This window comes from Vidua chalybeata, chromosome 13, assembly GCF_026979565.1.
Source record: "Vidua chalybeata isolate OUT-0048 chromosome 13, bVidCha1 merged haplotype, whole genome shotgun sequence".
In the NCBI taxonomy this organism is placed as follows: Eukaryota; Metazoa; Chordata; class Aves; order Passeriformes; family Viduidae; genus Vidua; species Vidua chalybeata.
In genome coordinates, this window is record NC_071542.1 from 8,207,037 (window position 1) to 8,223,387 (window position 16,351).

Consider the following 16,351-nt stretch of genomic DNA (forward strand, 5'->3'; position numbering starts at 1 on the left):
GATCTTTCTCCTCCAATAGCTGATCTATTGGCTTAGTACAACCAAGGTGCTTTCCAGTAGTAGGAATCTGGGAATGGCTGTGGGATTGGATGTCCCCTAGAAGTGAGAAATGTGGCATGTCACTGTATTGGCAGTTTTCTATTTCATTTGCTCTCTAAAAGATCATTCCACTGAAGGGAACATAAAGGGTACCTCTCACTAGTGAAGCTCAGAGTGCAGACCTTTGTTCTCCCTTTTAGGAACAGGACCAAAATTCTTTGACATCATGTAAAGGCTGGTTATACTTATCCTGACTTTCAGGAAATGTGCTGTAAAATATGGAACTCCTATTCTTAAAGAGCAAAAATAATGTGTCATCTTGTTTCAGATAATCTACCTTATAAGGTTCTGAATGGGCACAGTAGCAGAGTCACTTGCTTGCTTTATCCACATGACAAATCAGTAAGATTTGATCCAAGCTGGCTGTTATCAGGGGGCCAGGATTCTGTTGTGATCTGCTGGGATATATTTACTGGAGGCATCCTACAGCAGTTTAATCTGCAGTCTGGTGCAGTGACAGAGCTTTTGAGATCCCCAGAACCCTACAGAGTAAGTAAATGCATAATAAATGATGTCTCAAAAAAAAACCAAAAAACAAAAAACAAACCTCTGTATACCTATCTGTGTGTGTGTTTATATTTATATACAAGAGAAAATAAAACACTGTCTGGCAGTACTTTAGACCATACCACTTTACTCTTCATTTACCTTCTCTTAATTGTTGTCGCTGGAAGTTGCTTTTAATTGCAGGGAGTTGAGTTTTTGAGTTTGTGACATATCAAATTGAACATTCTGTTCTCATTAACATTTTAATAACAAATAACATTCTATTCACCAGTTTTATTATCATGATTGACTTATAAGTCAATCTGATTAACTCTGCCTCCTGAAATTTAAAAAACTTACTTACTGAGGCTAGGAGCTTGAACATAGTGTTTTAATCTTGTCTGTGGGTCTAAAATATATATACTTCATTTTGGTTCCTGACACATCTTTGGTCCTTTGTGTGTATGTTTTTACATTTTATGGTATTTAGAATAATTTAAAGTCATGTTCTAATTGAATTTTGAAGTTAAATTTAGGTGAAAATTTACTGTACTGAATGTTCTATATAACTTTTGAACATTGTATTCTGTGGTGCTGGGATTTCCATTTTTCCATTAGAAAGCCTGCAAAGACAGATTTGATACTTATGAATGACTCACAGTTCACTTACATGCCAAAATAAAGTGGTCAAAAATTATTTGCAATAAAAAAGTTTTTAATATGTGTAAGGTTCCTTTTCATCTTTATTCTGAAAACTGAGTAGGATTTAATGCCTGCCTGGCTTGTGTTTGTGTTGTTTAAAGAGCTGAATTGTTCTGTGGGGGAATTCCTCTGTGTGTCACCAAAAATTACTTGCAGGTAGGGAAGGTTTTGCAGTATCAGATCCATACAGTATGAAATGAATTTAACTTAGTTTTTTTTTTTGTTAGAAATACCTTACCATTGGCTTTTTAGACCTGACATAATTTTATATCACATGAACACTAGTTTGTAATTGTTAAGGTAATTTTTTAAAACTTTCTCTTCTAGAAAAACTGCTACTGTTTAATTGGTTATATAATCACAGCTTTGATATGCTAAATACTATGACTAAATGGAATTTAAATTATTATAGTTAAAATACTGAAAAAACAAAGATGAAGGTATGTTTTCCTGTCAAGAAATGAGTTGTATAGCCAACCTGCTGAAAACAAGTTGAAGATGTTGGCTGACATAAAACATAATTTTCTAAAATGAATATGTTCTGGGAAGGAAATTACTGGAATACTCTTACTAGGCCAGGCAAAATGATGTGGTTATGAATGTGGTTACAGTGTTGAAACTGGAGTTTTCTGTTTTGCAGGTAAAAGACCAGAGTATAGTATGCTGTGTGTGCAGTGACCACTCAGTAGCAATTCTGCACCTCCAGAAGAGACAATGTCTCTTACATGCCAGAAAGCATCTGTTTCCTGTGAAGAAGATAAAATTTGACCCTCTTGAGAATGTGCTAATTGTTGGATGTGAAGACAATTCAGTTTATATTTGGGAAATTGAAACAGGTAATAACACAAAGGGGTCATCCTATTTGTTTCAATGTTTTGCTCACTTTCCTGAAGGTTTGTCTGCCACATGGTGTTATTTATAGAAGGCCAAAACATTAGTAGAAGTAGTAACACATTGATTATATGAATGGGAGTGTTTCAATGTTTATACAAGCAAGAAAAAAAGAAAATTTTCTTACAGTTCAAGGTATGCCACTAGTAAAATAGAATGGCATAAGTCCCATCCTGATAATCAGAAGTTTAGCTGACATGGCAGTGAATTGAGTAGAATACTCCTGGGACCTATAAATAAAAATCACACTTATTAAAAAGACTGATGTTTTCGGTCTAAACTGTCACAAGTTGGAGCACAAAGTTATGCTTTCTTTCAAAAAATCATGATCTGAGATCTTTTGATGCAATTGATAATCAGTTAATAGTGGAAAATAATTGCAAAGCTCATAACCGTGTAGTCAGCAAAACTAAAGGTGAGTGTTTTCAGGTTAAACTGTAGATTCCCAGGTGATTTGATAATGCAATGTTGATTCATGTGGGTAATAAATGTACTTCTTTGAGCTTGGACAGACAGGACTATTAGGGGTTATAATGGTATTAGACACTACGAGTGTCTAGGCAATTCAGAGCTGTGTGTCCTGAGAACAGGAAGGTGCATTGAGTCCAGAGCCACTGAAATGCACAGCATGTTAAAACTGTATCAAAACCCAATTTTACTAACTGAGCCCTGAGATCACAATTTGTTTTACAGGTTATTACAACACACTATCTACACTGTTTGCTTTAGACAAAACAGGAAAAATCAGAGTATATTTGAACTGTCCCTCCTTTACTCATAAAGCCATTGCCTGTTTCAAGATTAAAGAGGAAATAAAATTGATACCACTGCTCATGCATATTGCATATTCAGACAGGGTACAGATAGCTAAAAGTGTGTCTTTTGTTACGAGTATCACAGAAGAATGAGTGCCACAGTCACTACCTCACACAGGAAAAGATGCTGTTATTTGCTTTACAGTAGCAATTAACAAGTCTTTTTTGTTGTGGCTCCTGTTATGCATTGCTGACTAAAAGATGCCATCTAGGGTCAATACCTGAGAAAGCCTAGTAGGATATACTGTAGTTGCTTTAATGTTGAATTACATCTGTATTGCAGCAGAACACAAGAGGTCATGGCATTGATCCTTGAAATTGGCCTGACCTAGATCAAGAGCTATGTAGATACTTCAGTGGCACTCAGGCAGACAAAGCATTGTTCAGATGTGTGACAGAGATGCCACAGCATCACTGAGGCACCTCTGCAGGAGCACAGCACCTTTTATTAGGATTTCATCTATTGGCAAATAAATGGGCGACCAAGCATAGTCCCACTTGCCTACAGAGTTACCTCTGAACATGTTGCCTAACTCAGTTAAATAGGATAAAATCTGAGTGGTAGCCTTGCGCATGAGTTCTGTTATGGGAAGGGACATAAGATAGCTTTTATTGCTTTTACAGTTAAAAAGTGTTTATATTTCTTCTGGCTATGCAGTTAGCTTCATGACTTAGGCTTTGCCTCTAAGTCAAAGTCAGTGGAGTACTGTGTCAGACTCATATATCACTGATTGCAGTTAAAAAAACGAATCTGAACAGTGTTCCTGTGCAAAAGGTAATGGATAGCTGGGAAAACAACCAGTCTGTTTACAATTTCAGGCTGTGGATTAAAAAACTTCTAATGAATATTTCAGTATTTACACTGTTGTAGAGTCAGCAATAATTCTGTGTTATTGTTGTATCTGTATTGTTGAGTTTGACAGGTGACTTTAGAAAAGTTTCGCGGCTTAGTACCACTTTGACTCTAGAATGGTTCTTCCATCAGGTAATTAATAGGGTGGCCCCTAGAGCAGATGGAAGATTTCATTGTGCATAATGGTTCATTGTCCAGTTTCCTGTGACAGAGGTTGACACACTTTTACAGAAAGCATTCTAAAGGACTTAAAAATGTTTGTCTCAACAGGCTTTCAGAATTATCACTTTATGAGGCAGAGGAAACTTTGTGTCCTAGGTTAAATTCTAAACCAGTGCTACTTCGTATACAACTTCTTGTACTCTCATGAGATTTACAAAGATGACCTTATTTTACATGATCACTGGGAAGATTTCTGAGTACAGTTGTCTACATATGTCCTAAATAAATAGGATTTCAGCGTAGCTTATGCTGAAGTATCAAATACTAGGAGTATAGTTGACTTTAAGTCTCAGACAGGTCTATATCTCTTCCCCACTGACTACGAGACAAGTCTAAAAAAGGTGGGGGATAAAAAGGAAGAAGATAACTGTCTGTTGCTCTTACAGGTCTAGAATTAGATATATTTATTTATATTGTTTATTCCCTTGATTTACAGAGCATAGTAAAATTATTCTAAGTTTAAATGTTGATATTGCACCTGCATGTGGCTAGTGATACCGAAAACAATACAGGGGCCATGAAATATCTGTGTAGTTTAATGTATTTTACCTACATTTTAATAGATGGATACAGCAACTTTCCATTACAGTGGAATATCTTTCCATGACAATGAATATTGATCTAATCATACATTTGGAATATTAATATAGTATGTGTACAGGATATTCTCCAAACTTGTGTGCTAGAAGACAAATATGAAAATCAATAACAAATTTTATTCTAATTAAAGTGCAGAATATTTCTTCCAATAGCCACTACTCGAAAACCCCTTCAATAAGGAAATTAGCTGTTATCTGTATTGCTTTTACATTTTCCTAACCAGTTGCTATCTTTGCTTTTTTTACAAAAGTAAATATCATTACAATAAGATACAGTAATAAAAGAATCAAAGGATTTTTGCTTGCTGTGTAAAGCATATGGCAACATGTCTGCCAAGCTGTCTTTAGATCCAATGTGTGTTAAGAGTGAGGAATGAATGGGTGGGCTTTAAATAGCAATCCTCCTTGCTCAGAGTTAATAATCTTCATTTATCAGTGATAAATTGTTTTTCAATTTGTATGAGTTTAAAGTGAATTTATTCCTCGAAGTTAATAATACTTGCAGAATGAATCATTTACTAATTTGCTGTTACTTTATTTTGCCTTGCAAGCTTTGCTCTGTTTTGTTAAGGATATGTTTAGTTTGGGTTAAATATAGAATAACATCACTTAATAAAACTTGAATTTATTGTTCAGTTCTCATCCTGTGTATTTAGCTTTACACTGGCTATGTTGTGGTTTTTTCGTACTCCCCCAGGGAGTGCAAATTTTCAGAGCTATCTTACAAACTACTAGCTCCAACATGAAAAAAAAATTGAAACATATGCCTAAAAATATTTTTATGAGGTCATATCTCCTGAATAGCCAAAACTAACTCTGCTTACAATCCTTATTAGAAAAGGTAAAAAATCATCAATAAATGATAGACAATAATGAAATATAGAGTATTTTGCTTTATCCACACTATTCATGTATCACTTTCCCTATCTGTGCTCTACCTGAATCCTTTTCTGAATAGAATACTTTTCCTTGTATTTTGACATGTTTATTAGCACAGTATCTGAGTGCTTAGTAACAATAGTTCTGCCCTTTTCTTTATAAGTGCAGAAGCGTTACAGTTGTCTTGGCTTCTAATGTCTGCATCTAAACAAACCAGAAATCCTAAGAATGAAAGTTTTTTTTACAGAATTATTCTGTGAACACTCTAGCTGGTATGTAATTTTAAACCCCCCATTTTTTGATGCATTGAGCATACCAGAGTGTGTATGTAGAAGTACCTGCTACCTCAATTCAGAGGTTTTCTTTGCTCTTTCTACCTGTTTTTGCAAATGTAGCTTCAGGGTGATACTGATGTATTTATCTCAGGGTTTTTGGTAGAGGTGTAAGGAGACTGACTGTTTCATGTGGAATGGTTGTATGGACTTCTCCTGCTTAAGCAAGCAGGAAAAGCAACAGTGCTTTAAGCAATGCTAGCACTGTGGTGGGAGCAAGGCGTCAGCTTGGAGGTTCAGTTCACAGAAGGTGAATGTTCAGCTTTGAGTCCATCCTTTAAGGCATGAAGTTTTTCTGAAACACTTATGTTTCATGACTTTAACAAGAAGGATTAATGGCTTGAGACACTTCTGCTGAGAAAGGAAAAAAAATCATACCACCTTAAGATAGCTGTCAAGCATAGAAAAATTTACCTCAAGTGTTTAAAAGCTACACAGGTATCAATAAAAGAAACCAGCCTTTTAATGAGTTTGTCAGCCCTGATAAAATATATAGTGTCTAACATTAGTCAAATCCATCTGTATGATCATAAAAAACTTTTATGAAAACTAGAAAAGAAAATACTCTGCAAGTAATTCTTGTTGTGTTAATGACACATCGATTAATTTAAATGTTGCATAAAACTTCTGCTGTTTCAGAAGTGCACCTGCCATAGAGAAAATGAAATTATTCTGCAGGGATGATGTTATGGATCAAGCCTTTGATTATGTAGTTATATATGCTCCAATATTTTTATAATTGATGCCAACAGTGTGACTTCTAAACTCATAGTAAACAGCAAGTATCACATGAGTTGAACAGCGTGAGGGGTGGGGTTTGGGTTGTTTGGTTGGCCTTTTTTTTCCCTAAGTAGACCTTTATTTAGTATGTCTAACAACTTTTCTCATCCCATATAGGTATTAGGGATTGAACTGTTTAGAAAGTTAAGGCTTAGATTTCATCAGGTGGCTGTGAGAAAATAAGCTGTAAAGTTTGAATGAAACTTAGAATTCTATCAAAGTAAACTTGGTCATTACTTTAGTAAGATTTTTGCCTAGATAATTGCAGAACCAAGAATAATTACATTTTTGTGACTTTTTGTCCTTGTAAAATTTAGGGATTTACAGTCTCTTTTGATATCTTTTTCATTTTCCCTGTCTCTCCATTGTTCTCTTTTTCTCTTCAGGTCATTGGTCAGAATTAGATCTGAGTGGGTGATTGTGGCCTAACTGATAAATCCTGTAGTTGTGTTTCATCTGCTAGAGGCCACGATGTAGGGTCAAAGTCATAGCAGTCACTACCTTCTTGTTTCTTTTTTAATGAATTTTGCATAGCCTAAAGATCTGCAAATCTCAAAATCAGATTTAAAAATGAATATATATGCCTTGTGGAACTTAGCATTTGGGTTTGGTTTTTTTTGTTTTTTTTTTTTTTTGTTTGTTTGTTTTAATTTGTCAGTCTTAAGGTAAAATTTAACTAATGTTTTGCCTTTTTTTATTGTATCTTCTATTTTATATGTGTAAGCCTCGGGTCAGTCTGTAGCTTGTACTTGAATATTTCATAGCTCTGTAAATTTGAGTCATTGTTCAGTAAATACTTATTGATGTAGAATAATAAAGGGTAGTGAAGCTTGGGAAAGTCTGTCTCAAGGTAAAAAAAAAAGGCAGTGTCATCTTCTCCCCAATTTGCAGAAGCTGAGGATACCTGACTCTTGTCAGTATACAAGAGTGTATATTTATATGCATGCATATGTACATTTATGTACTTTATGTATACTTAGTGGAACAGGTATGGAATTTAGCTGTATGTATCTGTTCCCTCCAGCTGACAATTGATCTTAATTCTTACTATTAATAAATAGGATTTTATAAGTGTGTACATATATATTTATAAATAAGAAGTGTAACTGAAAACTGCTATGATCCAGTGCAATCAGAAGAGTGCATGCCAGGGTGGGGTTTCATTCCAGACACAAAGGGAGGGATTCTCATTCCATCTTTCAGTTTGTGATAAAGGAGTAGATGGAAACTACTTGCATATCTTCCAAGTTCAGAGCTGCCAAGTTAATATCTTCCATTCAGCCCAGTTTAGCACATTTATTGCATCTTAACAATTCATTCAAAGGCTTATTGTCCTTAACTGTTTGGAATAGTTTAGATGGAGTCAGGGAGAGAACAGGGGAGTGTCCTTTCTTTTGGGGTCTTGTGCCTGCATCAGAAATCCTGAGGTAAGGACTGGCTGTATTGGGGAATTGCTCTTTTTACCCACATATATAAACTACCATTATAAATTTTATTTCAGTGGGTTTCTTTGTGTTGATGTTCATTGCTTTTTTTCAGCTGAAGGATATTGACAGTAGTTTGCTAATGCTCTTCTGAAAGTGTGTATTCTGAAGAATGTCAATAACACACAGAGTTGGACATGACAGAAATCTTCCAAATGCAAAAATGAGTAAGGAGGGTCTGCAAAGACACATCACAGGGCATCTCCATTTTTAATGTCATGCTTAAAGTAAAATGCCTTTTAAAATATTATTAATTATTTTAATAGGCTGGACTTTGTGTAATCTATCGTATTTCTATTTGCTAGATGGCATTTACTTTTGTCTTTATATTGTTTGGAATATATATTCTTAATGCAGTGTTTGTTCCATGTGTTTTGGGCCAATTGATATTGGAGTGGTAGTACTAGCAGTAAGGAGAAATTTTTCAAACAAAGTGCTTGCCAGCTGTCTTGGAGCAAGATTGTAGAATTGTAAAATTCAAGTATTTTTGTAGCAAGGAACACAAAATTTCTGTATGCCGTACTCTACCATCATAGAAGAAAGTGTGTTGGGAGGGTTTTTTTCAGGTGAAATAGGTATTTATAGAAGAGAAGATCTTAACAGAAAATAAACCAACTAACATTACAGATGGTACTTGTTCTGAATGCTGAGTTTTCTGTTTTGACTACTAGTAAAGAAAAGGATTTGTTCTCAACCACATGCTGTTTTTAAATAAAATCAATTCTGAAATAATTTCTCATTCACAGAGCACTGTTATGCTGTAAGAGTCATCTGAGTTACTAGGTCACAGCAACAGTGCAATATTGAGGATTTTCAATACTTTAGCTGTGACAGCAAACAGAGAGCACTGGAGCCTGATGATATGACAGGTCATGTGATGGCAGTGAATGCCTTGTCTTGAGGCAGGATGATATGCATGACCTCTCCAGTAAAAATGCATCCTTCAGTATGCAGAACCCAGAGAACTGTGTGGACAGCACTAGCACCAAGAGACACAATTTGTAGTACTTGGTCCACAGGAAGAATAAGATGTTGTAGCAGTCTCCAGCCAGTCACATCTGGTGGTCCAGAGCTGCCCAGGAGAGTGAAATACTCCACTCTTGTCTGTTCCTGAGACTTGGTTGCCATGGTCACAGCTTTAGAGAGATAAAGACTTTCTTTTCCTGTATTTTGTATGTATAGTAGGGGGTCATAGCAGTAGTGTTGCTGCTGTGTGGATACCCCTATCTTTTCCTGTTCATCCATTGTTATTTTATGCTCTTCAATCAAAATCCTTTAGGCTTATTTGTACTTAAATACTTCAGGTTTGAGAGTGAATCTTATTTCTGTCCTCTTTCCTGTACTCTCATCTACAAGCTTTCTTTTCTTACTCTTTATTTTTATTTTCCTTTAAGCATATTCCTAACAAATAACAGTTTTTGAACAATAACCACCCCACCCCAGTATTATTTTACCTGTTTGCAGTAGTCAGAAAGTCTTTGTCATATATACAGGTTTCTAAATCCTTTTCCCTCATCTTTCCTGTTTGTTTCTCAGATGTATTCAGGCATCACAGACTATAGGTCTCTTCCTTTATTTTGTTTCTGCTAACTATTTGCTCTGTAAATGAGTATTTTGGGCTATTCAGAAGAGTAAAGTTTAGCATATAATATAAATAATATTTATATACTATAAATATAAACACTTTCAGGATCATGCATTTTCCTATGCACTTTGTGCCATTTTATTGCAGTACCAGCTGTACACAAAATTTGTACATACAGATGTTCATAATAGGGAACAGGATTGGGTAGTATATGCAAGAAAGGATGGGGGTTTTTTTAAGAAACTAGGCATTTTCTGGAAGGCGCTACTTTAAAGGGATTTGAGATAGCTGTTATGAGATATATATAAATGATTTAAATATGTAACAGGAGTTTTTCAAGTTGATTTTAGGGTGTCATAGTGTTCTGTTAGTGAGAAAATAAGCTGGTTGTCTAGAGCATTTGCTATTCAATGTTCCTCCCTATAAATGTGCTTTACAAATGAAAATTAAAAAACAGACCAATTGTAAGTTCTCTATGTGAGAAGCTAAGCCCTGTTTCTTGCTTAGTGTAAACCCAGAAGGGCTTTTTTCAGTTGATAAGATGTTAATTTTCCCTTCTCCAAATTATTCAACAATGGTATTCTTGCAATGGCATTGTTCTGATGCACTTAAAGAAAAGTTTGTTAGCAACAGAAATGTTCAGTAGCAGCAGAAATGTTCAGTAACCCAACAACTTCACTTTGCATCTGGTAAGTCTGTAATATATAGAACCATATCTGTCATCTGCTTAAAATAAGATGTGTGTTAAATATATAAAACATGAATTTGCTTTAATGTACATCGAGAATACCTGTATATTCTATTCAGGCCATTGCCTCCCAAGGTTAAATTCTGCTGTCAGATTTTCTGTACCTTTTACTACTTCTGGTATGTTTCTTATTCTGTCAACTAAAATTTTTTTCTTCAACCAGAAGTCGAAAAATTGGCTCTGAAGCTGTTGCCAGAGAAAAGCTCTGATATATGGAAAATAACCCAAGTCTGTCTGTAGTGTGATAGCCTTAACTAAATTATATTCTATTATATATCCACTAGATTATCCCACAGAATGGTCTGACTCTGAGGGACGACTGCTGCTGAAGCACTCATATGCATCTGGTGCTACCAAGACATGTTTGGAAGCTCTTACCAAAGACTATATATAGTCAGGTTGTCAAAATTTTGTACCATGCCCCCAAAAGTCTTGGGTTTATTAAAAATTTACTGTAATTTCTCTTAAAAGGAACAGGATACCCGGTAATTTCACAGGAATATTATGATAGTCTTGAGGACTCCAGCAGTGAATTGTATTGAAAAAAGTGTTACAGAAAGCAAGGTTTGATATATCTTTGTATATACATGCGTACAAATATTCACTGTGTAGTGGACTTGCCACAGAAGGTGATAGACCCCTCCACTTAAAAGTAGGAAGCACAATGATTTATTTGAGTTTTGTACATATTGTGCTCTGAATAATCTACATAGTTCTGTGGCATGTTTATAGCTTGAAAGGCAACTTTACATATATAAAGAAGGCAAAATAATATTAGCTGAATGACTGTATTATTTCCAAACTTCTTCACTTTGTAAATGCTTTAGTACTTGTAAGAATGTTTGCTCATGTCCAGTGTGAACTGTACAATCATCCCTTGTAGGCATCTATAGACACACTCTTTGTGTTCCTGAAATGTGTCAGTGCTTGGGAGCTTGGTAGACAGTCTAACTATGAAGACCTTCTGGGCAACTTAACTTTCCTTTCAGTAACCATTCTGTTCTGTAATGGTCCCTGGCACTGGCTGCAAGTCCTGGGGAAGAATTAAGAGAATGGCATGTTAAAAACAACTGGGGCTGATTCTTATTTCTTTCAGTGTAATATTGTGGTAGTCTGTGGTGTTCAACTGATTTTTATAGGGGACAAAGAAACAGGTGCCCTATTTTCTTCTGCTCTGAATTCAAAGACTTGTCATATGAGTAGTAGAGGTGATACAGCAGTGAAAAGAAATGGATGAGTTTCAGAGAAATAATTTCAGATAAAGAGATTTTATACACACATATACACACAAAGACTTATTGTATGAGATCCCTCAATCCCAGTCCAATATTTTTAGCAGGTGTTACTGATAGAACTTCAATGTTACACATTTTTTTCTTGTAGCCGTGAAAGGGAAAATTCATGTTGCATTACTTGAGGGTAGAAAGAATTCAAACTTAAGGGAAAAACATTTCATTTTATAGCTGATATTTAATACTTGAAAAACCCTTCAGATGTATTGTATCTAGGATATTTATAGGAAACATGCTATTTCAGCAATTTCTTTTAATTCCTACAGGATATGTGTAGTATATAATAGTAGCTGATTTCAAACACATTTAAGCTCAGTTTTGATATTTTGAATGTTATTTATAATTAAAATAGTATTACTAAAATTATTACTAAATAAAATTTTTACTAAAGTAATTAAAGTAATAACTGGGTATAACATCTAGAGGATTTAGATTCCAGAGAGTCACACAAGTGAAGTAGTCTCTGAAACATCACATTCATATCCCAAATGACTAAGTTACATGTATATTAATGTATAAACCGTCTTTATGTCTGAAAATTTTTAGTAATGGAATGAAAAAAAATTGAGCTTTCTCTTGTTATTTGTAATTCAGAACACTAGAGGACAGCACTAAAATATTACATAAATGTGTTGTTGTTTACGCTGTTAATGATATAGGTGCTGTGGGAGGGGTTTGTGAAGAGAAAACAAATTACTGTTTTGAGCAGTTAGGGGAGGTGATATTTTTGTGAATATCTTTGGCTCCCTTTGAAAACTGCATCTCACTCCACATGTATAAAATATCTGGAGCTGCTTGTGGTCTGACACAAAGTTATTTGCTTTGCTGTAGTGGTTTCTTTAGAAATTAAGCTTTATTTTTTAATAGTAATAGTGTAGAATATATTTTTAGTTTTAAAAAGAGTAGTTATTTGCCTCATCTGTAAATATTTTGTGGTTTATTTGCTCACATGTCGTGTACTCTATTAATACTATGATAGACATGTGATAGTATAGCTCACTGGAAAAGTTACAACTTCTGTTGTGTTTCTCTAGGCACACTGGAACGGCATGAAACTGGTGACGCAGCAAGAGCAATTCTTACTTCCATTGAAGATTCAGAGTACTTAGTGGCAGATGCTCTACTTCCTGTGTCTCAGGAGTCAAAACGGAGCAAGAGTTCTGGATACAAACACTCCAGCTCATATAAGCATGGCACGGGCCCTTATCCCGCTCATATAGAGAAATCTTCAGATAAGGTAAAAGTGAAGAGAGAGCATTTTTCCAGAGCAATTAGTGGTGATTCCTTCCAATTCTTTACCATATCACCCACTGATGACTAAGTGGGATGGTGGCTTCATTTTTAGTTTATAAAGGCTTCTTCTGACTAGCTCAGTTTTTATGCCTTCAACCCCATTTCATAGACAAATGAGGAAAAGTGGCAGAGGGACTTAGGCAAGGTCATTAGTAGCTAATCTCAAAAGGATTTTCTCAGACCTTGTTACCTGTAGTTAGATCCTATTTCCTCGTGCCTCTAGCTTGTGACTGCACCTGTCAGTAGTACCCTGACAACAGCTGAATACGCCTTAGACCCACTCAAATGTGTATGTCTTGAGAACAAGCACACAGTGATCCCATGCTCTTGGTCTTTCTCTTACTGCTCTTCTAATGAGACCACAGATCCCTCTTGTCAATCAGAGATAGTTTTTATGGGCTGTGTGTTTTCTCTCAGCATCATCACAGAATAGACTGCAAGTGCCTTATGTTTTTATTAGTGTCATTAAATTTGGCACCTTATTGGATAAAAAGAAGATGGTAATACTCTTGTGAGGTACTGGGCTGCAAATAGGTATGATCATCTTCAGGAAAGATTTGGCCAGGGAGAAATTTGTATTTGGCTTTATCTAGAAATACTTTCCTACCAAAATCATTAAACCAGCTAATTGAGACGGATGGAAAAAATGTGCTCTTTCTTTTTGTTTTGAATAAGTAATAGAAGCAAATAATATGCTTAAAGTAGTGTGATTGTGATGTTAAAACTGAGAAAATGAGTACTGAGACATCAAATCACAAGAAGTAAGATTAAAAATGTAATAGTCCCTCTATTTTCTTGTGGCCTAGATAAATCTGTACTTCTATCAGTTATTTGTAGATATTAAAAAATTAATATGGTATTTGCTAATTTAAAACTGATTATTATAACTATGTCTAATTTAATACAATCTCAAATTCAATGAGATGGACATTGCCTTTTTCATATAGGGCAAAAAAATGGTACAAACTTATTTTCTTAAACCCTATTAGTGCACCAGGAGGTAATATATTCACTGAACTCTTGATTAGAGTGTATCTTAAGAATAGGGCTCTTACGTTGTTTGTTCTTGATTACCACTTTTTAATTAATGGATTTTGGGAATTCTGTTCTCTGCAATAAACAGAAGTCATGTCTGCTATTCCTCAACCCTCAATGTACATAAAAGGTATTTTACCACAAGTATTGAGAGCAAAAAATGCTTGCCTTCCATCACACATAGAAACAGCCTTCAGAATGGTCTCTGGCCTTTATTTGTGGCTTTATTAATTACAGGAAATGAAGTAGCAGGTATTTCAAAACTGATAAAATACAGCTTGATCCAAGTCCTCACTCTGGAATTTTATATTCTTTTCTTCCTTGTATCTTCAAATTTACATATTACATAGAGTTTTTAATGATTGTAGTTTAACTCTTAATATTTTTCTTTGACCTTTTACTAACCTTAGTCTGATTTCTAAAGTTCTTTTTGATCCCATTTTCTGAAAAGTCTTATTAGTGCGTAATCCTGCTGAGCATGTTGTGGGGCAGATGGTGCACTAGTTGGCCATTGACACAGAATCTGATCTCCCTGTTAGTTTGTTAAAAGGAATAGTTTCTTCTTGCCTTCTTAAATAGGAACAAAAGAAAAAAGTTTTGGTAGTTGTTTGGTAAGTAGTTTTAGGTATGACTATTAAAATAAAAAATGCATGGATTTAACAAGGTGGGAGGAAAGAAAATGTGCTGATTATGGAATAAGGGAAAAGAGTTTTTTGTAAACTTTAAAGCGTGGAGTTTAACATGCTTTAGGAATTATCATGATCTTAAATTGGGAGAAATATCACAACAGGAAACCATGGAAATTTAGCAATTTGTAGTGCTTTTTTGATTTGCTATACATCTTGTCTGCTCTGATTTATCAAAATATTATTCTATATTCATGTTTAAATATTGCTTATTGTTTTGTCCAAATGCAAACTTATTAAGAATACTATTGATGTCTCTTAGACTTCTTCTGTCAAAATATTTTTTTTAGTTTCGTATTCTTTTTTTGTCACTGCAGACCTGTTAGGTTTGTCTAAATTCATAATAAATTAAGTCCTGTACTTGGAAAAGCACTTTTCTTTCATCAAACATGTGTCATCCAGTACATTCAGAGCTTCTTCCCACTTGCATCTGCATTGGAGAGGGTTCTGTAGATTGGTGTGGGAGATGTTGGAGCCTAAATGTATTTAGTGTAGCTGAACCTGGGAAAAACATAACAATGGAAGTCCCCTTAATGCTATTGCAGAAGCCCAGTGCTGGCTACACAAAAGGAGTGTGGAACTCTGCAGCATTTTTTGCACTGTTGTTCAATTGCTAAATTGAAAACTTGTTATAAAGTCTCCTGTTTTTCTTAAGTTTTGTGCAGAAAAAAAATTTATAAGGTTTTTGAAAAAGTGCTCTATTGACTCTTTTGCATCATTCTATTTTAGCATCTTGAAATATTCTAGAAATTCAGATCCCATGTAATTAGTGAGAGGACTGTGCTTATCAGACTTCAACATTTCATGCCCTATTAATTAAAGCATATAATTACTACACACGTAAAAATATCACAAAACTTTGAGATTATCAGCAGATTTTAATATAGAATGAGTATTTCAGTATCAATTTCCTTCTTTGGCAAATTGTGTATTAGAAATTTAACAACATACTAAATTGTTAATACTTTTCTATCAAAAAACCCCATCATGAATTTTAGCATATATTAAGGAACTCAATTTCAGAAGATGTATGTGACAGGAAAACTGAATGGGTAGCTATTCTGTCCTGTTGGTATTGTAATTGAGAATGATCCTTTTGTACAATGAGTTATCCACATAAAGATTGCAAGTAAAATTCAGCATTTATTCTTGCCATTATTACATTGTTTTACCATTCATATCATATTTAAGATGAAAGAATGGTTTTCAAAAGAATGGTCTCTTTCCTCCATCCTAAAAAGATAAATATCCTCACATAGTAGTCCAGCTCCAAAGGTTTTCTTTCAGAACTTTTGCCATCATGTAAATCATGGATACAAAAGCAGAGTGTTTTGATTTCATGGTGTTTTGACCATTTTAATTCTTTTATTGTGCTGCACGTGCCAGTGGGAGTACCAATAACAGATGAGTGTGACAAATGCAGTTAACACAAGATCCATATTAATGTTGTCAAATCCCCTTGATATATTTAAACAGATTTTAATTATTTTTAATGTCAAAAGACCCAAAATATATAGCTTAGTAGTTCTTCAAGAAAGCTTTACTTAATGTGTGAATGTAAAACCTCTCA

General features: G+C 34.7%; 1 protein-coding gene across 1 annotated transcript in view; it reads left to right on the forward strand.

Annotated features, from left to right (window-relative positions):
- WDR72 (WD repeat domain 72) overlaps positions 1-16,351 on the forward strand; it is a 100,199-nt gene that overhangs the window by 22,977 nt on the left and 60,871 nt on the right. Inside the window, exons 12-14 of the mRNA XM_053954793.1 lie at positions 368-588; positions 1,928-2,123; positions 12,802-13,004. Of these exons, the coding sequence (XP_053810768.1) occupies positions 368-588; positions 1,928-2,123; positions 12,802-13,004 (620 nt within the window). The remainder of the gene's footprint in view (positions 1-367; positions 589-1,927; positions 2,124-12,801; positions 13,005-16,351) is intronic.